The sequence below is a fragment of the Neolamprologus brichardi genome, chromosome 4, assembly GCF_056152115.1.
Source record: "Neolamprologus brichardi isolate AB-2024 chromosome 4, ASM5615211v1, whole genome shotgun sequence".
Lineage (NCBI taxonomy): Eukaryota > Metazoa > Chordata > Actinopteri > Cichliformes > Cichlidae > Neolamprologus > Neolamprologus brichardi.
In genome coordinates this window covers 10,722,974-10,746,654 of record NC_142107.1, presented here as the reverse complement: position 1 = coordinate 10,746,654, position 23,681 = coordinate 10,722,974, and the positions used below count along the sequence as shown (strand labels likewise).

Sequence of the window (23,681 nt, the reverse complement as noted above, 5' to 3'; positions counted from 1 at the left end):
TATTTACGCCACTCTCTTTGGTACAACAACTTAATAACATGATAAATACAGTGCGGTGAATAAGTATTGAGCAGGAAAGGAGGAAGATTTTCTCGTCATTTATTAAAGTGGTCTTGGTCTATAGTTCTCCAGGTCTTTTGAAGATTTTTTTTTAAAGGATTTTTTAGGACATTGACTGTCCAGTCAAATGTATGTGACCATTTGCAAAGGAATGTTCTTGTTTGTTATGCCACTTAACACTAACCTATAAATCATTCAAGCATAAAAAGGCAACAAACTAATGGTATGCATGAGTGTTGTCTAAACATGAATGGACTAATTTTAAATTGTATTTTTAGCCTCTTTGTTGCTAATAGCCTTTTGTTCCAGTATCTTTAGTTGAATCTACAAAAATGCCATTGATAGAAGAGTTCAATAGGCATGAAATAGTATTTTTACACCAACAAGGTAATTCCCAAAGAAATATTAGCCAAAATTGTCGCATAAATCAGCACGTTTTGCAGTGTGTCCTTACATTTTGAGGAAACTGGACAAGTGGAAAGCATCTTATTGGCAGCAGCTTCATTTTTGAGCTCAAACACAACACCAATCCATGTCTGGATGGAAAAACATATGGGGGACCCTATCAGTCATGGATTGGCCTCCCCAGAGACCAGACGCCCACGTTATCGATGCAGTGTGGGATCATCTGGACAGAAAACAGAGAAAACATCCAAAGAACAGCTTTGAATGCCTGGAGAACTATACCTAGATACTACACAAAGAGTTGATTGACAAGCCCATTATAATAAATGATAGGCAAAGCCACCAAAGATAAATTATAGGATAAGTTCTAATTGTCTAAACTTGTTGCAAGTTATGTAAGCGATTCTGTTAGTAATACAGTTGCACTGATTATCAGTTCAATGAGTTTAGGTTCATTTAATGACCTCTTATTGAGACCAAGGTCTCTTTTATGGGATGCATCATAATAAGATGATCACACATTTACCCAGATGACCTTAATTACTCACATTATGACAGGATATGGTAACGTCTTCACAACTTGGCTCGTGACTATAAGGACTCACCGAATGACTGTCAAGACATGCTCCAAGGTGGCAACCCCACTAGGGGTTAGACACCCAAGTTTATCTTTCAGAACTGAAGAAGCCTTTTGGGTTTTGTGAACCTAAAAAGCAGTCCATTTCCCCTTCATGTGTCTTAGGGAGATTAGAGATAAAACTTTATTAATCCCTCAGGTGGGTTCCTCTGGGAAATTCGGTTTCCAAATAGCACAGCACCGACAGAAGTTACAGACTGTGAGCAGAATACTATATATACACATATATAAATAAAGAGTATACAAACTGGATAAATAACATAAATAGGAATAAGAATACAAGGGAATTGCACATTTCAATTATTGAAGTCTATTGCACCGTTGAATATTAGCAAAAAGTATTGCACAGTGAAGTGAAAAGGCACTACAGCTACTTGTTCCCCCCTCCTCTGTCCCCGTTTCCCCTCCAGAGAGGAGTTAAACAGTTTGATGGCGTGTGGGACAAAGGAGTTTTTAAGTCTGTTGGTTCTTGTCTTTGGGAGAAGAAACCTGCCACTGAACAGACTCCTCTGGTTGTTTATGGCCGTGTGCAGAGGATGCCCAGCATTGTCCATAATGTCCAGAAATTTTTTTTAGTGTCCTTTTCTCTGCCACTGTCACCAGAGTGTCCAGCTTCATGCCGACCACAGAGCCAGCCTTCCTGATCAGTTTTTCCAGCCTGGATGAGTCCTCCTTTGCTGTGTTGCTCCCCCAGCACACCACAGCATAGAAAAGTACTCCAGCAACCACCGACTGATAAAACATCCTCAGGAGCTTCCTGCAGATGTTAAAAGACCTCAGCCTCCTGAGGAAGTACAGTCGGCTTTGGGCTTTTTTATACAGGTGCTCTGTGTTGGATGACCAGTCCACCCACAGCCCGAGGTACTTGTACTTGTACCACCTCCACCTCCTCTCCCTATTAGTATTTACCAGACTATAACAATACACAACCGAGAGCATTAGTTATTGGCAATACATGCCACTTTGATAGTGAACCAGGCATCTTTGTATTTTTTAAAATTTATTTCGATAGTTGAATACTAATTGTTTACTGACATGACATTTAAATGACATGACAAATGAGGTTTAGAATACCAGGAATGCTAAAAAAAAAACCAAAACAGCATTGATAGGATGCCCAGAGGCTCCACATTGAGAGTGTGAAACAGTGCCCTCTACAATGAAATGGGATGTCTTTATAAGATGATAGCTGCTTTTCTTTTTTCTTTTATTCTTCACTGTTGTCCTACATCTCCCTGCTTTTTCTAACATCTTCATTCAATTAGCATCAGTGGGCTTTAAGTGCCTTGTGTGCGCCAGTGCTTAATGAGATTGTTAGCTCAGTTATGCAGATGTGTGTGCGCGCGTGTGGGAGAGAGGCGATAGTGAGAATGAGGAGTATGTGTGTGTGCGTACTTGTTTGCATGTGTGTCAGTGGATATAAGCTTTTTTCCACATCAGGCTGCTTGTTTAAACCACGACGGATGCAATGTGAGGCATCAATTGAGATATGCGATTATAAAGCGATTGTACATGTCATAGACTGGTGCCCCGTGGGCTGTGCGTGGAAACAAACTGATGTGTAGCAGAGACATTTATTGTTCAGATGGGATGAAGTGCAGGCCACAAACCAGGCAGCCAGTGCCAGATGTTGATCTGTGTAAATGGCAAGGCAGGCTGCCTATGCAAGCACATTCATATGCAAAGAGCGATTCGAGCAGACTCCAGAGATATGCACACACATATTGTAGGTTAACCTTTCACATTTGTGTTTGTCTCTCAATTTTTTTCTTCCAGGAGAAGGCCATATGAGGATAGGGCAGCATCACGACCCGTGTCTTCCAGTCCACTGAGACAATCACCCAGACAAGTTACAAGAATGGTTAGTTCATCGCTATTCTTCAGAATTTCTAATCGCTCCTCTGGATTTCCCCGGCATGTTTGTGTTACGATTCAGCAATTAGATTTATAGGTCCCTGCGTGGTAGCGTTGATGAGACATGAAATATTAACAGCAACCAGGCTGCTGTTGCCAATACAAACAGCAGACCCAACGTTTTGCTTTCTTCTTTAATGTTGACCAATTTGGGAATTCCTAAACTCATTTCCACATGAAGTCGGAGGAAAATCCCTGTGCCCGCAAGTTTCTGTTTCACAAAAATGACGATAATGTCTTCACAGCTGACACACATAATGTGTGCAGCTTAAAATAGCTTTACAACTTCTTCTTTATGATTGTAGTATTGTTTTTTAAAAAAGGTGTTCCTTCACCTCTTTATCAGGTTGCAGTTTGTGGTGCTGTCCGCTGTTATTGCATTTGTTATGATCCATGATTGTGAGCCATTATTTACATGTTTGAATCCTCCCACTGGGGTATATCCATGTGCTTTTTTTTCTCTCTCTCCTCCCTCCAAGGTGTGTGAAAACTAGGGGATGCAAAACACATTGCACTGAGAGACATTGTCAATATTGTGTTCTGGTTTATTGATAGTCTTGAGCTACCCTTCATCTCCCTATAAAGTGGTAAATAGGTGCAGTGATTTATTGATGTGGAAAGAATACATGGAATTATATAAGGATATAAACCAAAACAATGCTTGTAAAGGAGGTTTAAAGCCAATACTTGATATGACCACCTTTATTCTTCAACACACCCTGAACTCTCTTAGGAAAGCTTTCTTATAATTTCCTTAAGTAGTGTTCAGGAATAGTTCTCCAGGTTTCTTGAAGGACATTCAAAGCTCCTCTTTGGATGTTTGCTCTGTTTTCTGTCAAAATCATCCCACACGGTCTGGGCTCTGGTGGAGGCGAATCCATGACTGATAGTGACCTATATATGCTTTCACACACTGACAGTTGTTTGGAACCATTGTCGTACTGAGAAATTAAGCCAGTGTCAATCAGCCTCACAGCAAGAAGGTCCTGAGTTGGATTCCACCACCTGGCTGGGTCTTTTATGTATGGAGTTTGCATGATCTGCCTATGTTTACGTGGGTTAGTGAGGTTAGGTTCATTCTAAATTGCCCATAGATGTGAATGTGGGTGTGAATCTGAGTGGGATGGTTGTTTGTTTCTATGTGTTCTGGGGACGAAAAGGATGAGCGGAAGACAACGGATGGATGGACTGCACACTATGCTGAGATATGCCACGTTTTCAGCTAATAGTGTGGGAATCTGTGGGAATCATCTTGTTTGTGCAAAAATACTATTTTATACTTATGTTATCTTTCCATTTTTCATATATTCAAATAAAGAAATAGGAACAAATTTTTGGTGTTCACATCAGACTGTCAATAAAGAGGCCAAAGTTACAGTTTAATCTATGGGGTCAAATTTGACCCCATGGGTTCTCCAGGGTTAAAAATTGGTTATTTTCATGTCTTCATGTGCAGACATAACACTGGTTCTTCTATTAAGTTAGCTACTTTTTTTGGTTAATGATTCATAGGCCAGTTAAGTGGCTTAACAAACAAATAAAAACACTGCTGTGAAAATGGTCAGGTATAACTGGAATGAAAATTAATGAAAAAGAAGCCAATGTCCAAAGAAGAACTTTGAAAGGCCTTTAAAAAGCCTGGAGAACTATTGCTCAAGACCACTAACAAAAATGACATGAAAGTCTGACCTCTAGGAATCAAAATATTTAAAAAAAATGAGTGGTGCCTCAAGATGTTTGCACAGTACTGTATTTAAAAGTAATGCTTTGAATTTATGGTGCAATTCTGAGAATGTAGCACGCTGTTTTGAACAGCCGGTGGCCTGCATACCCAGCATTCCTAGATATCGAAATGTTTGTTTGAGGGCGAGGCTCTGGAACCTTAATGCCTTTTTAATCAGAAAGGGCATTTAATCCCAAGCTATTCCATTCTGCGATTTCTTTGCATCAGTGCAGTTCTGCTGAGGTACACCCAAGGTCCACACTCCACGAGATCTTAATCAAATTCAACAACATATCTCCTTTCCCTATCACTCTCTCAACTTTATTAGATATTTCCCCCATTTCAACCTTGCTGCCCAACCTCGACTAGAGTAAACTGATCTTGTATCAACAAAGGCCCCTGCAAGCATTCAACTTATCCTGCATAAAATAAATCCGGCGCCCCGTCGTAAAACAAAAGGCTGGAGAAAAACAAGAATGACAGGCAGCCGAGCTGCACATATGCCCCTCTTGCGGAATTTACTGTGTGACGGAAATGATGTGGAACTGCCAAACATCTGGAGCGCTGTATGTGAGAGGGAGGAGAGCGAGGGAGCAAAGGGTGGAGAAATGGAGATAACAAGGGAGTAGAGGGTTGTTAGTTAAACACATGTGGGTGCACTGTGTATCTGTAAGCTTTTAAAGAGCCCTTTTGTTGTTGCCAAGAGAGAAATTACATTGTGTCAGCAGGCAGTGATAACCTCCATCACCCCCTGTTCCTCTGGCCAAACTGCCAATCAGAGCGCTGTCAGAAAACATATCAACCATCTTAACTTCCATTTTATTCCTGCTGTTGATACCCTTCTTTTTTATCCCACCCTTGTCCCCCCCCCCCTCAGGTGGATGGGGAGCCAAACCACATGTCTCCCGATGACAGTGACCTGGAGGCTCGTCTCAACAGCTGGAACCTGGGGGTGAGTCCAGGGGCATGCCATGAGCTTCTTTGTTACATGCAGCTGTCAAACGTGCTGTTGCTCGCCACAGTGACAGCAGTGAGTCTGAGCACCTAAGTACATTCGCATCAGTAGTGCAGTGACGCAGAGTTAACAGCACCGTTCGAACAAAGGGTTGAGAGGCCTTTCACCTGTTCTCTTGAAAACACTTCCTTTAGGCAGTTTGGCGCTATTGTAGGATGTCAGGGTAGGACGGGGAGCGAGAGAAAGGTTGTGTAAACTGAGAAATTGAAGATGTGTGAATCATTCTTATCTTCTCTATCTGAGTGCATCAGGCCTGGGCTTGATAAGCCCCCTGCCCTCATATGTTCCTATCTCCTCACCTGCATGACCCTTCGACTGTCTTTTTTTTTCTTCTTCTTCAGTTTTTTTTGTTTTGTTTTCTTTAACATGCTTGTTACCTTTGACTTTCTCCACTAATATTTTGGCAAAATCTCCCCTTTCTGTTTTCCGACTTTTTGCATGTTTCTCCAATCCACTGTCCTCTCCGTCTGTCTGTGACTACCTCCCCTGTATTCCCCCTCTCTCTTTCGGTACAGGGGTAATCTGAGGCATCCATCAGCCGACTTGAAGCCGCGCACCACACTGCTCTGCTTTCCTCTGTGTTGAAACGCTGATAAGAGGCATTGCTTGGCAACCCTCCCCCTAGCCTGCATCTTTCAAATCAACAGATGTTCCTTCACACACAAATACACACGGGCCCCGCTCAAGTTTATAGAAGTTTTTATAGATGCGCTGCCTCAAAGTGCCCGACGCCTATGAAATTTCAGCACAGCTGAGCATCATTTTATCTGGAACATCTTTAGCGTCTCTTTAGATGTTCTGAAGCAGTCCATATCGATTTGTTGTTCATTGCACCCTAATGTAATAAAGTGCGTGCAGTCAGCATTGGTAACATGGTAACCGGACAGTGGATAACAAATTGCTTCAGACTTGGAAAGCTGGACACAAAACCTGAGTCAGCTGGACCTCCATCTGTTTTAACTTTCATGTGGTTTGTGTGTTAGAGCAGCTAGTTTTATGTAAAATGGGAGTTTTGCTACCTTAGAGATGGGTGCAATATGCACTGGACTACCTGTAGGCAGAAGTTTTTTAAACTTGTGTCACATGTAATACAGTTGTTCAGTTGTTGCCCCTACCACTTGGCTGTCTGTGGTTAAAAGGGCTGTGCCGACGACTTGCTCAACACCAGTCCAAAACTAGGAAGCTATCAATCATGGCCTCTCTTTTGGCTGGAGAGCCATCCCTTGCGATTTGGAGTGTTGTTCCTCTTGTGCGTCCGTCCATCCATCCACGTCAGGATTCAATGACACAGGACGCCGTGCCAGCTGCGAGGCTGGACAAACATATGCTTAGAGGAGTGTGTGTGTGTGTGTGGGCGGGCGGGCATGCAGGGCAAGAGTATGTGCACAGGCATACATGTGCATGGAGTCCAAGTTTAGCATTGCACCATGCCAGCATTACACCACAGCATTTAGTCTGCATGTCTTCCTCGCCCTGTGGGCCGTGCTCAATCATATGTGATGACTGGCTGTCTGTAGATATAAAAAGAAAATCCCATTCTTGTTTTCAGTCTGGGCACTAGTTTAGAAGAATATCGATTGATTCATCACTTGGCGAATGTGGATTTGTTTTCTGGCCTTCGCCAGACTTAAGTAGCAATTCATCACACATCATTGCACCCACCACCGCAGCGCTGGTTATTTTTTATTTATTTTTTTATAGCGCTGGTTATGACGAGCGGTCTAACTCGGATGTTTCCTTTTGTTGAGGGCTTGCAGTGAAATGTATGACCTGTTTTTACCTGCGTGTAGACTTAGCAGGGAGCCACAGTTACTCACCCTAAAGCAAAGATTTTGTCTTTATCCTCATACTGTAACTGTAAACGCTTGAGGCCCAAACTCTGAGGTTTTTTCAGGTCCTGTTTTCTCCCATTCATTCTGGATTAGCTTTGCGTGGGCCGTGCCACCTTACGGCATTAAATTCCCCCCACCCCCACCCCTTTTTTTTTTTTTTACATTGAATGAGTCCCACACTTCCCTCCTCTTCCTTCTCTTCCTCCTTGTTCTCCTCCTTCATTGCTATGTTGAAGAGATTAGCAACAGAACTGTTTACTGGGCGTCATTGCTGTCATCTCTAGAGTCGGCTCTGCTGCTTTGAAAAGCCGTGATCTTGCTGCTAGTTGGCAGCCCCTACAGACAGCCCCAGTGCATCAGAGCGAAACGCTGTATGATAGTGCGAGTTCACAAGAAAGTAATGGGGTCATAAACAAATGTCAAATAGTGCAAGCAAAAACAGCAGGCTGTCAAGCAGCAGATATTTTTGCAGTTTGTGTCACAGTTAGTGAGGTGTATTGATGTAACACTGCAGAGAGACATGGACCGTGACCCGCTTACTTTCAGGTGGTTTAGCGGCTTGCTCTTTTTCAGTCTACTGTGTTTCATATTGTAATCAAAGAATACGCTGTGTCAGTGTTTTGGCAGCGATGTGTACACATTTGTCTCAGCGTGACAGTAAATGGACCAGGGATAGCTTGGAGATTAGCGGTCCTGAGTGTTGACAAAAGGGACAGCAGAAAGAGGCCAAGAGCGGAAACAGAGCTCGCCACACACACAAAGCCTTGAAGTGTCCCGACGCATTCTGCCTTTCTAAACAGACACAAGTTGACGGAAGAGGCTTCAGCCATAGCACTGGGCTTTTGATGTGCTCCCCACATTGTTTATGGCAGACTTAGGGTGGAGGTAGTGGTAAGGCTTTGTTAAGAGAGGAAGGAGCCAAAGAGAGGTCTAAAGTTTTTCTGTTTACTCTTTCAGATTGAGAAGCCAAGGTATTTGCGAGAGGAACCCGTTCCCTTGTCACCAGTAAGTTGTCAGGGGGACTCTTGTACTTTATTTATTGTTACGTGAAGAAAATTGTCTTTGATTTCCTGAGTCTTCTCATTTCCACATCTCTCTTTACTATATCTCCTTAGATTTTCAAGTCAAGCTTTGGGGGGAAGAGTAACTTGGCCAGTGATCAGGGTGCACAACTGTTACAGAGCAAAGAGGTATGAACCAGAATGAGAGAAATTTACATACTTTATATACATATATACATACTTTATGCAGTCACTGGCCACTTGGTTTGGTCCATCAGTTCAATCATTATAGGGATGGAAACATGGTCAAGATGACCTGCTAATGTTCAAACCGAGCATCAGAATGGGATAGAAAGGTAATTTCAGTGAATGTGTCATGGTTGTTAGTGGCAGATGGGCTGGTGTGAGTATTTCAGAAACTGCTGATCTACTGGGATTTTTCCCAAACAACCGTCTCTAGGGTTTAAGAGAAGGTAAATCAAATAACCACTCGTTACAACCAGGGAAGGAGACATTCAAAGGGACGGGACAGAATCTGCTGTAAACAGCATGTAAGCATGACTCCATCCTGCCTTGTAGAGCAGGGCGATATGACCAAAAATATTTATCACGATATACATTTGAAAATTTGCGATAACAATATAACTGACGATATAATTGACACTAGACAAAATACTTTACAACTCCACAACTTTATTAGTGCAAAAAAAACCCCATCAATGTATTTTCACTTAAACAAGCAGCTTTTTTAAGTGCATTAAAGTTATATAAAAATGTAACAAGGCACCAAAAGGCATTTCCAGTGGAAATTGGCCGACATATCCTCAGCATAATCATGTATAATATCCACAAAACATAAAAAGAGGTTATACACACACAATACCGTAATATTATGTTGAAGCGCAGTACGTATCACTCAGCGAGGCTCCTGCCTACGATAGCCGTAATGCTCCGACAATCCATCAAGCGGTGTGGCTTCGTAGCTTAGTAAAGTCGTACTAAAACATTTGACAGATTTTTGAGCACCGTGTACCACATAAAATCGTTTCGAGGTCAGTAAACACAACCAGAATTTATACATAAGGCACACGGGATTATAAAGGGCACTGTCGATTTTCAGAAAAATCAAAGGATTGATTTTAAGTGTGCCGTATTTTCCAAACAACACGGTAATAACGACGGCCCGCTAGCATGCGCTACCAAAAATAGTACTTTGTTGTGTATCTGACGGACGAAAGCCAAACCAGTTCCACACCACTGAAGTTGCAGCATTTTTACAAACCAATTCTGGTTCATCCGTTTCATTTAACGATCCGCTTTCGCTCTTCTCATTCTGCGTCGCCGCCATGTGCGTATGTAAACATAGGCACTGCGCATGCACGTTTTACCCATATTCTATTGCGATATTTCATTTTCCTACCGTTGCCCAAAATTACACTGGTATTACTGTGAACGGTATGATATAGCCCAGCCCTACTGCCTTGTATTGACAATTCAGGCTGGTGGTGTTGTATTGATAAGGGGGATATTTTCTTGGCACACACGCTCCTTAGTACCAAGTTAGTATTGTTAAACACTACAGCCTACCTGATTATTGTTGCTACCCATGTCCATCCTTTTATGACCACAGTGTGCCCCTCTTCTGTCATATCCCAAAGCTCAAATCATTTCAAATTTGGTTTCTTGAACATAACAGTGAGTTCACTGTACTCAAATGACCTCCACAATAACCAGATCTCTATCCAACACAGCACCTTTGGGATGTGGTGGAACAGGAAATTCACATCATGGATGTGCAGCTGACAAATCTGTCATGACAATAAGGACCAAAATCTCTGAGGAATGTTTCTAGCAGATATTTTAATTCTAAGCCATTAAGCCAAGCTGGTACTTGCAACGTGCACCTAATGAAGTGGCCAGTGAGTGTACATATACATTAAGTAGCCACAACAATGGCGAATGGTGAATGGCCTGTATTTGTATAGCGCTTTTCTAGTCCCTAAGGACCCCAAAGCGCTTTACACGTTCAGTCATCCACCCATTCACACACACATTCACTCACTGGTGATGGTAAGCTACATTGTAGCCACAGCCACCCTGGGGCGCACTGACAGCCATTAGTTCTACAACAGTAAAACTAATGGCTGACAGCTTTCATATAATTTATGTTATTATTGTTAAACTTTTCAGCAAACTATTTCACCAGCTAGTGAGCGAGTTAACAGGAAGCCACCGCTTGACACACACATTGCTTACAGCATAGAATTGAACACAGTCAGAGACACTTTGCTGGACAAGCTCTCTTGTTGCTTTATGGCATTAAACGCCCACACAGCCACGTGCGCGTGCACACACAGCACACACACACACACACACACACACACACACTGTTTGTACTGTTGAAATAGCCAAGGCCTCTTAAAAAGACAAATATAATGCAAGTTCCCAGTGATGACACTTTTTTCCCTTATGTGGATTTAAGCTGAAAATCCTATTCTGAAAACATGCTTTGAAGTCCCGTGTGCTCCTCCCAAACTTCCCCGAACCCCCACACATTCCTCCCACCATCCACCTTTTAATGCACTGTTAAATATAAAACTGAGCATGACTTGTCTGTAATAGCTATGGCTTTTCATACCTGCAGCCAGTCAGTAAGCACTGGCTGGAAAAACATACAGGACATTTTGGACAAGAATGGTCTGGTCTGTTGGTCTCTCATGACAAGGATCTGTTTGTGATCGGTGGATGTAAATCTTCTTTTACGAGTCAGGCAATGTTTCTGTGCACTGACTGAATGAGGCAACTCCATTATGAAAACATTAAAGCCACGTCCTATGCTGTTTGATCCCACCTCAGACTAGCTCACTGGCTCCATACAGCCGTGTGTGGTGGGAATATAAATTTACCTCAGCAGAACATATTTAATGCAGTGAGTTACCGTTTTATTAGATACACCTGTGTGATCTAGTGCAGTACGACATAATTGTCCGTCAATAAATTGTGTAGTGTAATGTTTATGAGATTCAGTGTTTTTGATGTTTGTGAAAGTGGTATTTGAGCATATGCTTAGTGTTTTTGGTGCGCGCAGTATGTTACGAGTCTGACCGGTGTGAGCTGTGAGATTTAGTTTATATGTGAACGGCCTTGAATATGAGCATGGATTTTTAGGAAGAAAGCCATGGCAAACGGCGCTGGCCGTTTACCGAGGTGTGGGAAATACTAAAAGTTCAGGAAATCCATTGCACTTAGTCTCAACTTGTATTGAGACTATGGTTTTCTAAGAAAGTGCATCTAGATTGTTAAATATAAGCGTATGTGATTTAGGCTTAATACATTACGGATGGACAACAAATGCATTTGGTACCAACAATTTGTAATTTGTTGCACTCATATGTGTCCTTCTCTGGATACTTTCAAATCAAATCACTTTTATTGTCACATCACATGTGCAGGTACACTGGTACAGTACATGCGAGTGAAATTCTTGTGTGCGAGCTTCACAAGCAACAGAGTTGTGCAAAAATACAATAACATAAACAAGCAAAATATAAGAATGGCTAAATCTGAGACTAATAGACATATGTACAATATATAATAGTTTTGATATTTGTAGAGGAATTTCTGTTTTAGATCTGTGGGGTTCTGGCTGGAATCTGATTGTAAACAGTTAGTGCAAAGTTTTGTGTATGTAGACAATAAAAGATTTGCAATTTTCACCAATGTATCACAGTTAACCGCCGCATTATCACAGTTACACGTGTCATTTCCAACTTGGCCCCATCCAGTCGCAAACTGGTAGCAGACTGAATCTGTCTTATTGCTGTTGTATCGCTGTCTTGATGCACCAAAGTAACTCAGAAGATAGCAGCTGTAACTGAGTTGTTTGCTGACCCGGTCCGAGTCCATTTCATCCGTTTCAAAGGCGCACAGTCGCAGTCGTTTATGATCGTGTTGCTGAATCTAGCCACTATTTGGCCTAGTGTGACCTTAGCATAAAGTACCACATAGGTGAATTTCAAAGTCAGTCAGTTACCCGATGATGGGAGTGCTGTTTGTACTATTTATTTAAAAAATGGAACGCTACTGTTTAAGACATACCATGAGCAGTTCCTTATCCAGGCACAGTATTAAGCTGCAGCTTGTGTTTTGGACCAGTCTGTGAGCACTGTAGTGAGGTATTTAAAATGCTGAAAAAAAACACAGACTTACAGCAAAAGGTAAGAGTCAAACATGAGCTGTTACATTGAATCTACAGACTGCGAGGTTTGTACGGGTAAAGCACCTTCTTCGTAGTCAACCCATGTTGCCCTTTGACTTTGCCGGCATGCAGAAACTTTTCTCGTAATCTTGTTCGGCTCTGCTATTCCGTGGCTGTCTGGGTTAGGTCTGGGAAATCACAGTGACATCACTTCCCCGTAATCCTTAAAGCATAGTTGGAAATTTACCCAGGTTTAAAGTGTTATACACGCCACATGCCATTAAGCTGGTGGCAGCTTAACGAACATCTCAGCTTTCACACCAAGCTCATCCTCCTGCTAATCTACTGACTGCATTACTAAAAATGCAGAATGTTTTTTTTTTTCCCCTTGTGGAACAATGAGTGGCAGCTGAGAAACTTCCCTGCAAGCTGCCATTGCTTTAAGTAACTTAGCTTATACATATGTGCACACTTACAGGGGAAAATGTGGAAAATGTCCTGCTAAAGTCCTGCTAATCCTACAGCGCGCTCTAGCAGTGCTTAGCATTAAGAGGGCTGGGCCTTTATTTGGAAATTCAATTAAATGTCGACTGATGAGTCAGGTTACGCTATACATAGGCCTAAGTCTTGTAATTATGGAACATACTGACAGACTGACTAAAATACCCAGGCTTTCTTCTGCAGTTTGTGCGTCCATGCCGTCTACAAACTACCCGTCCCCCCCTTGGTACCTGACCTGAGGGATTGGCAGTGTGTTAGTGTCAAGCAGTACCATTCTAATGGTCACAATTCCTTGACTGAAGATCAGTACGCTTTGGTTTCTGATGCCATAATGATGCAGTCTCTCTATTCTAAGACCCTTAGGATGGAGCTTGAGCTCACAGCCTGTGACTTAGAGGGCCGTAGCCTGCCTTATCTGATCGCTTTTCAAAGCTAAAAAAAAAAAAAAAAGTAACCTAGTGAGTCTTAGTATTTTTTAAAGGGACTAGTTCAGTATGGCGCTTCAGGCTAGAAGATATAAAGGATCTGCAGTGTTCCAAGATGATGAAGTTACTGCTCAGCTTTTGAGTTTGCGTATTTGATGAGTAGTAGTGTTTACTTAGTCTGTATTCAGAGCTGCGGTTTATTTATTTATTTATTTCCCCACATGTCAGATTCGAATTTTAGCCAAAGTTTTTATCCGGCCTTACAATCTGGACAGACTACAGTAAATTAACTTCTTGTCAGACTGTGGAAATGGCATCTAGCTGCTCCTGAGCAGATAGTGCAGCGCTGTATACCGACTATCCTAGAGCATCTGTGTTTACTGAGGATGAAAGACGCACCGGGACATTGTACATCTCAAGCGCGATGAAGGAAATGCACAATTGCAACCTTGCTTTGTGGAGCCTAAACAGTTAGCAGCCGATTTGTGAACACGTCCCCCCCCGAGGGAAAAGGCCCTGACCCCGCGATGGTTTCCCTTTCTCGTACCCGTCCTCGCTTTCTTTCCTCCGTCTCTCTCTCTTTCTCTAGCCTCTCATCCTTTCAAGAGCGAAGTGTCAAAAAACATGGCATCTTACAGCGCTCGCTACAACTCTGAAGAAGAGAAAAGGGAAAAAGCTGTACCACCCAGTTGGGCTGATTGAAGCTGTCTCAAAAGCCTTAGGTGTACGACATTCCTCCTCCTCCTTCCTTCACCGACGCCTTTTATAAACAAGTTTCAGACACCCCTGATCTAGTTTGGCAAACTTTCTCCAAAGAGCATTTGAACAGAGGATGAGAAAGTGACACCCCCACACGTTCTTTTTTTGGGGAGTAGAGGGGACGGGGGGAGGGCAGAATCAGGTCTCTACTAACTCCTTTGCTTTTCAATCACTGCTACCTCTCTCCCCATCTCTCCCTCTGTCTTTTCTTACCCCCTCCTTTTCTTTTGCCTTTTCCTTTCTTCTCTGACACGTCTCCTGTGGTCCCCTCAATTGCACAAGAAATGGCAGTAAATCAAGGAAAAAAGAAGCAGAATACTTAACAGAGCTTTGTCAAGGATACAGTGTCTAAGTGTAGCTGAAATACAATAATGAGGAGAATCGTCTAGAAGGCAATTCAAGTATTTTATTTGGAATTTTATTTTTAACACGGCTCTCAATGTAAAGTGAATTGCCGACATGTATTTATAATTTTTTATATGTTCAGTATGTTGTTGGTGTTTTTATTGTATTGTATGTGTACACTTAAACACCTGTGTAGTTAAATCATGTCTGTACTCAGACATCACAGTTACTTCCCTTTGATTCTCACCAAGAGGGAAGGTCTAATGTGGTTTGAGTGTGACAAGTAATGTTGTGGGAATTTTCTGCTTAATAGTTTTTGATGACTAGAACAAACAAGATCTAGCCCTGGGACGTTATAACTGCTGACATAGTCATACACACAGCCGCACTTTCAAAGGAGGAACACTGTCACCCTGCTTTAGGGTTGATTAAGACACCAGAACAGACAGTGACTAAACATGAGTAGGGACATCAAAGGAAATGGTCAGTCATCTTTGTGTCAAAGACTTTCTTTGTGCCTCCGTGTGTTGTTGTGTGTTGTTGGCACTTAACGGCAATCTAACTAGGAAAATCTGAGAAATACTTTTTCCAAAGGTGGAATAAAAATAGCATTATTATTCCATGACATGTGACGGATTGACGTCAGCCTTTGCAAGGTCATCCTGTCTACCAGAAAGGGAGGGGGAAAAGAGAGACAAATCTGTATGGTTGTTGCACCAGGAAGGTTGTAAAAATCTGCCAAATCAAACATGCAAAGTTACCTGCTGTAGTGACCCCTTGTAAATAAGGGAGTAGCCAAAAGTTGCTAATTATAGAAAATTCTGGTTTGTTTGAGTAATAAAGGTCCTCTTCATTACTTATCCAGCCAGTTTATGTTTACACATGTTTAATTTTAACGCTCACAAAAAGAGGTTTGATATGTTTTATTGGTTATGTGTTTTGTGGGTTTGTTCTTATTGGCAGCCTCCAAGCTGGTACTGGTGAAGGCCTGGGAACAGAAATCTTTATTCGCAGAAAATATTACTTTAGCATTAAACTTATGTGTATTCTAATGGGTAGGAGGACCCGAAATTTGGAAAAATAGGCAAGTGTAAAGATTTGAGCAAGTTTGAAACAGCCAAATTAAATGGCTGAATAAACTGGGTCAGAGCATCTCCAAAACTGCAGCTTATATTTGGTGTTCCTGGTCTGCAGTGGTCAGTATCTATTAAAAGTGGTCCAACAGTGGTGAACCAGCGACGGGGTCATGGGCAGCCAAGGCTCACTGCAGCACGTGATGAACGAGGGCTTTCCTGCACAGTGCAGTCGAACAGACGAGCTATTATAGCTCAAATTGCTGAAAAGGTTAATGCTGGTTATGATGGAAATGTGTTAGTTTGTTGTGTGTGGGGCTGCATAGCTGCTAACCCCAGAGTATCCAAATTGGATGGAGCAACAGAAGAAGGTGGCCTGGTCTGATCGATGACATTTCCTTTTATATCACATGGATGGGCCAGGTGTGTCACTTACCTGGGTAATGTTCTGATATCCATGTGAATGGGAGGAGTTGGTGGATGTAAGCTAAATTTTAATAGATTGTTAACACAGGCCCAATCCACGTCCTTATAAAGTCTTCAACAAATGAATTCAAAGCTTTTTGAGCTATACTGTTTACAGACAGAATGACATGACACGAACACTACCAAAAACATAACCTCCATCTCTTTGGTAATTATTAGTGAGTGTTTTCATAAAAACGATGATCACTGTTACTAGTGGCAGCTAAATAGTGGTAGGATACAGTGTGTTTTGGACCACAGATGCACAGGTCAAAAGCTGTAAGTACAAATTCCTTAATACTGTAAGGCTTAGAGTATTATCTGGTCATACTTTCACATCTTATTGGTAAGACTAGGCTGTGGATCAAAAAGTGTCCTCTTCTTTTTTTTCTGTTTTTTTTCTTAGCTTTGAAAGTGTGTAAAAAGCACATTTATATCTTTATAAAGCTGAGACAGCTTTATAATTCAGTCAATTCTTAGCTTAAGTTTAAGCCACTAAATATTTAGAAACCACGTTTTGTCAAAAAGCTGTCATTTTGTAGCTTTGTCTCTCTCCAGACAGATGTAGTTGTGTGATGATTAATGGCTCTTTGAAGATGAAAAACACAGAGATTTTTTTTCTTCTTCTTTTTTTTTGTTTGAGTCAATTACAGAAAGTGACGAATCATTAGGGTTTTGTTTTACGGTGTGTGAACGTCCTCTAGCTCCAGGAGATTTGTTCCAACATGCTCGTGACAACGTTGAACTTTTGATCCTTTTGAAAACAGTGTTTGAATGAAAACAGCCTTTCCCTGCATGATTAACTTTGGATAAATACACACAAACAGGTTTTTACTTACTAGAGTAGAGCAGGGTGATATGACCAAAAATATTACCAAAACATGTGCGTATGTAAACAAAGGTACTGCGCATGCGCGTTTTACCCATATTCTATTGCGATATTTCATTTTCCTATCGTTGCCCAAAATTACACCGGTATTACCATGAACGGTATGATATAGCCCAGCCCTAACACAGAGATAAGCAGCGCAAACAGTTGGGCACATTTGAAGCTCTCTGTGTGTGGAAAAATCTTTTCTTTTTTTTTTTTTTTGAAAGGTTTAATGTGGTTTTATTTGATCATCAGCTGCACTTGTTTGGGAGATGCTGTACACTGTATCATCCGGATTTATGTTACCTTTGACAGACAGGCTCTGTTATTCCGTGTCGTGTCTGTAAAACAGTTGGGACACAGATTTTAGTGGTTAACAAAATATCTTGCCCATAATATTTGGTGGTAGGGTGACAAAAGTTTAATCACTGTGTTAAACGTGTTGTAAATGTTACATATGGCATTTGGTTCTCTTTGTTCTCAGACCGAGATGAAGATCAAAGTGTTGGAGGCCAAGCACCAGGAGGAAAAACTGAAGATGCAGCAGAGACACGATGCAGAGGTTGAGAAAGTAAGAACAAAAGCTTTTGCATATTTCACAGTCCTTGCTTAGTGTGTACTTTGTAAATAAATCAATTATTGTAACTTTCCAGCTGTTTGGATATTTTTAATTATGGCAGTTATTGACCTGTGTTTAGCTAGCTTTTATAGGGAAGTGACAAACATGCATTCCCTGGACACTTGGGTTGGACACCCTTGCTTTCATAACTGCCGTAATGCTTTGTGGCTTAGATTCAACAAGGTGCTGGAAACATTCCTGAGAGATTTTGATTCATATTGACACTGACAGACTATTTGAGTACAATTAAGTCTTTGTCCTGTTCAGCAAACCAGTTTGAGAACTGACTTTGTGACATGGAACATTATCCTGCTGGAAGCAGCATTCAGAAGATTGGTACACCATGGTCCTAAAGGGATGGACATGGTCAGCAACAATACTCATCTATGCTGTGGGGTTTAGTGGTCAGTGGTCACCACCACCACCAATCTGAATTGTTCATACAATGTTTGATGGATTCATGCTTTTGTGTTCTCCATGTCCAAACTCTGATCTCACCACCTAAATGTTGCAGAAGAAACTGAGATTCCTCAGACCAAGGCAACATTTTTCCAATCTTCTGTGGTCCAATTTTGGTCAGCCTGTGTAAACAGTAGCCTCGTGGTCTTCTGCTGCTGTAGCCCATCTGCTTCAAGGTTCAGTGTGTTGTGATTTCAGAAATGCTCTTGTTCATACTTTGGTTATAACTAGTGGTTATTTGAGTCTGGCCATCTTTCCTTGACTTTTGACATTAACACGGTATTTCTAACCAAAAAAATGCTGCTCACAGGATATTTTCTTCTTTTTTTTTCTTTTTTCTTTTTGGACTATTCTCTGCAAATCATAGAGATTGTTTAATGGGACAATCCCAGAAAATCATCGGCTTCTGAAAAGCTTCTTCTTCTGAAAGCTTCTGAAAGACCAGCCCATTTGCTACCGATAATCATATCACATTTAACATCATTTAAGCTAATGAAGTGGCTGGTGAGTGTATGTTGCAAACAATAGTTGACTTTTGGCTGTGGGGTTATCCTCGTAACAGCATAAACAGCGAATAAAAACATACTTTTACATTATTCTGTTAACTTAGACCAGCATCCAATAGCAGTTTATTTCTGCACTACACGTCCAGACATATAGATAGGGACCTTTAGTGAACATGGCTAAATCTCCTTTTTAAATGTATTTGTTATGGTCACCTCTTTAGATAACTTTTAATTATATAAAGTTGGTGCTAATATAATGCCCTCTACATGAGTGAAAATAGTTTGTGCAGTTCTTTTCTCGACAGGCCCGCTCACTTCGGTGCTCAGGAGAGCTGTTTAACCTACGCCCGTCACTGATCTTGATTCTCATTTGGTGGCTAATGAAAAGTAAAGGAATGAGTCTGTCCTCTTCTTAGTGCTCCATCCTGCATGTAATCACTTCTTCAAAGCTTTTTGTCAGCTGGTTAAAATAGCAATAAAGCTGGTTTATTTCACACTACAGTCGGTGCCCGTCAGTTAGGCTGCAGATCAAGCACCTGGGATCTGTCACGTACTCACTATGACTTTCCTTTGCTGCCACACAAGCTTCTAATAAAACAGAAAAAAACACTCTACTTTTCTTCCTTCTTTAAAATGTCCATTGCGTCTTAGTGTTTGACAAGAGACAGGATGACAGCCAGCTCTTTTTTGCCCCCCCCTTCTCTCTTTAATTACATACAGATTGCAACTTATGTCCAATTTAATTTCCACTGAATGTTACCCAATATTCCCCATAATGGCTTCAAAGGGGAGTTATTCAGGGGTGGACTTTGATGAGCCGGATGGAAAGTGGACAAGCTAGGTTTAGTTTTAATTAGTCTACTTATAAATAATGTATAGGCTGCTGAAAGGCTACGAGTCGTTGTCCCACTGCTTTAAATCCGAAGTATGGTGAGAGTAGTTCCAAAATATTTGATAAAATCAAGCGCAGAAGAACATCTTATGTTATTAACATGCAAATCTCCGTTTACTGTACAATATGTTATAAATGGCGCTGAGATTAAATTACATATGTTACAGATTCCGTTGGTTCTTTCTTCTGCAGTTTAATTTTGTCCTCTTCCAGTGATGGTATTGGTCAAAGCCAGCCCGGCTGGATCCCCTTCCCCCCGCATAGGATGTATTTTCAATCCTAAAATGGACATCCTAAAAGCTGCCATTTCCCACTGTCTGGTGCACTCTCCCTGGAACTGACACTGTGTCATCGGCTTGTTCAGTGGAAATGACAACAACGCCTCTGGGGTAGTAAAATGGGGGGAAAAAAATGGGTATCCTAAATGCTCTGTGAACTTTGCTCCAGTCACCCTATCCTCCTTTCATCTCTCTCCCATCACACTCTCACTCACAGAGACGATGGTAGACTGGACTAATAAGTGCACTTAAATTGAACAAAATGCTAAAGTCTCATGGGCTTCGGGAATTAATGGAAAAATAACCACTGGTCCATTTCAGCCAGAGTATCATCTGTTGTTGAAATAACGCTATTTATTCCCTTTTGTTAATGGCATTACTCCCAAACCTAAAAATACAGCCCAAAAAATCCATTAAGCTTATAGATAGGTTCAGAATGATATTTCAAGTAGATGATTTGATATCACTACCAGAGCTGAATTCGATAAAATGAGACTTGGATTGTTGAGTTTGGATTCATTTTGTCTGTAAAGTAAACCAGTCTGCTTGGCACCATCTGCATAGCAGATAGAGTCACCAGTTGCAGAATGCACTTACATATATATGCATATTATGCAACAGAGTAATTGAGAAACTCTCCATGGCCTAATTTAACTAATTACTTACAGATGGCAGCAGGAAGCAGATGCAGTTACCTCATCGCGCCTTAGCACAGGTGGTTCATTCAGCTGCCATTTCTCACACTTTGCACGTAGTCTCCTAAGTAATGGATGTGCTTATTAAAGATGAAATGAATGAAGTCATACAGTGAAATGCCGTACAGCGTGTTTCGTGTTGCTACAGATAACAGCCTTTAATTTAGGCATGCATGAGATAAACACATGATTCATAGCAGACGAACAATCTCTTTTTCTGTCTTTTTAAAAAATGAAATTAATAATAAATTTACATTAGCATCCATAAACAGATGACTTAAGCGTCACCACTGTTAAGCTAGTATGGCGTTAAATTCCCTCGTTTTTTGTATCTTCTTATCAGGGTTGCAGTGTGGCTTTATGTGTGGTTTATCTCAGCTGTCATTGGGCAAAAGTAGCCTGTCTCTGGACAGGGTGCCAGTCTCATGTACAGATAATCATTCTTTTTTCATATTCACCCCAACAGTCAATTTATAATCAGCAATTAACCTAAAATGTAGTCATGGAAAAAAAAATTTTCATAGGGCTCTATGCAAACATGTAGGAAAATGAGCTTGAAACAATGGTTTTCTGTCTGATTTTATTAGTCTCGCACATTGTTGCGAATGTATTCTGACAAACTCTTCTTTACATCGTTACTTCAGTTCATCGAGGTTTGCAGGCCTTCATTTACGCACACCTGTCTTAAGGTCCCACCACAGTCTAATCTTTGATTGGGTCATTGCAACGCCTCAAGTCTTTTCTTTTTCAAACATTTTGTTGTAGATTTGCTTCTGTACTTAGGATCACTGTTGTCTCAGAACCGAGTTTCAGCCAAGCTTGAGCTGTCGGACAGATAGCGTCACATTTGCCTCGAGGATACTTTGGTTCATGGTGGCTGCACTATGTGCCCTGATCCTATGGCTGAAAAACAAGCTTCTACCGTGCTTTGCAGTTGGTATGAAGTGTTTGTGCTGATATGCTGTTTGGCCAAACGTAGGTATTGCAGTATTGACCAGTATTGTGTGGTCTGACCTTCCTGGGAAGATTATGGCATTGTTTTAACACACATCTGAATGCTCCAGATCAGCAAACTGCTAAAACCTTGATAAAGGTGATGACACTTGCTAGTGGTCAGTCATACAAATGTATTTGAGTGGCAGCACCTGGCTGTCTCTGGGAAGATGCCAGAGTACCTGAAAAGGACCTATGCAGGCACAGGAAGAACATGCAAACTCCACAGTCCAGCGGATTCAAACACATGTTTACCTTGAGGAATATATTCATATATAAATATACATAATTTTTTTTCTTAAACCTTTTGATGTATTAATGTTCATATTCATGTTTACTTCCTACGTGACCCCTACCTATAAGAGTAGTAATAGTAGTAGTAGAGTCTGAATACTTTCAGCTGCATGTGCTGTTATGTGTTTTCGTGTGTGTGTGGGGGGGGTATACATGAGCTCACAAAGCAAGAAACTCTGCACAAAAAATAAAATAAAATAAAAAATCTTCTTTAGTGTTACTGGTTGTCAAAAACTCCAGGGTCTCTGCGCTGTCTTTGAGTGTGGGCGGTTGCATTTTCCTTTTTTATATCTGGGTCACATAGTGCATACTTAAATTTAGCCTTTGTGAACTTTGCATGCGAAAACTTTAATAGCTTTAGCTTTGCTATGACAGATGCCATTTTCTTGGCAGTAAGAGAAAAAACAGCCGAATACACTTTCAGTGACTCCCTCTCCATCTGTAGATTCTGGACCGAAAAAATGGTGAGATTGAGGAGATGAAGAGCCTTCACCGGACCAGGCAGAAAGAATCAGAGGAGACGATCCGTAAGCTGGAGAAGAAAGGTGAGAGGTCACGTGATTGCGGGGTTAACATGAAGGATGTTTATACTTGTGTCTCTGCCACTCGGAGTAAAAAGCCTAAAAAGATTCAATTCCACAAAGGATTGCACTGGTGTAGAGTGACACTCTCCAGCTGTGCTGCTCAATCTATAAATTCAGTCACCTTATGTGTCTTTTTATACTTGATTTCCCTCTTTTTGGTCCTGTTCCTTTCTTTTCTCACGTGTCTGCTTTAAGAGTGTCTGATGATAAAACTGCGTCGCACAGAAGAAATAGTAGCCATTCAAATAGAAACAAAATCTTTACTGTCATTGATTTCCTGACAGCACATCAGTCGAGCACAAGTGTGCGTGCATGTCTGTTCATGTGTCCATCTGTTCATACCCTGAGGCAGGGCCTGACTGCTCTTTTGTGTGTTTTGTGTCTGCGCTCACCCGCAGTTCAAAGTGTGCTGCGGGAATCCCAGGTCATCTGCGAGAGCAAAGAGAAGCAGATTGCAGAGCTGAAGAAGATGTCGGATCAGAGCGCCGACTCTTTAAAAAATGAGTGGGAGAAGAAGGTACGAGGATAAGTTGAAGGGCTTAGAAATTCTACAGGCCAACGCCGTGTAAGCAGCCCTGAGCCAGAGGAAAACTGTTTGTTAGCATGAGACAAGCAGACTTTGCTTTAAGCAGCCAGGCTCTGCTGTACCTCATTCCTTCATGTGGTGCTTAAGTTAGTGTGGGTTTTTTCACTGCTGAAAAATTAATGCTCTGTGCCCTAGGTAAATTGTCTTTTCACTCCTACAGCTCCAGCTAGCTCAGCTGTGGGGGCTCAATAAGATGCTAATGAAATTTACACTCATCTCTTCAGGGTCGCTCAGCATGTGCTAAATGATGTTATAGAAACATTTTTTTCTCTCAGATCACATAAAAAAAATGTGTAGCATATGAATTATGTTTAACCCTGTTCAAAAAGAGATACTGCACATCTAAAGAAGCAGACAGTACTAACTCCACTCTTTGGAAGTATGCACTCACTGTCACTGTATTAGGTACACCTGTTCAACTTCCTGAACATGGTCCATTATAGACATGGTCAAGACGGCCTGCTGAGTTCAAACTGAGCATCAGAATGGGGAGTAAAGGTGATTTAAGTGACTTTAAACAGCATGGTTGTTGGTGCCAGGCGGTGCCAGGG

The 23,681-nt window shown here is 41.4% G+C and overlaps 1 protein-coding gene across 8 annotated transcripts in view; it reads left to right on the top strand.

The window, feature by feature from the left end:
• Window positions 1–23,681, top strand: part of cep112 (centrosomal protein 112) — a 120,340-nt gene that overhangs the window by 8,885 nt on the left and 87,774 nt on the right. For 7 of the 8 annotated variants that reach the window (XM_006791481.3, XM_006791480.3, XM_035907924.2 and 4 more), the window contains 7 exons: window positions 2,879–2,963; window positions 5,617–5,691; window positions 8,544–8,591; window positions 8,702–8,776; window positions 17,709–17,795; window positions 22,406–22,505; window positions 22,943–23,061. In XM_006791481.3, coding sequence (XP_006791544.2) covers window positions 2,879–2,963; window positions 5,617–5,691; window positions 8,544–8,591; window positions 8,702–8,776; window positions 17,709–17,795; window positions 22,406–22,505; window positions 22,943–23,061 — 589 coding nt within the window. The remainder of the gene's footprint in view (window positions 1–2,878; window positions 2,964–5,616; window positions 5,692–8,543; window positions 8,592–8,701; window positions 8,777–17,708; window positions 17,796–22,405; window positions 22,506–22,942; window positions 23,062–23,681) is intronic. The other variant, XM_006791483.3, reaches the window with a different exon arrangement.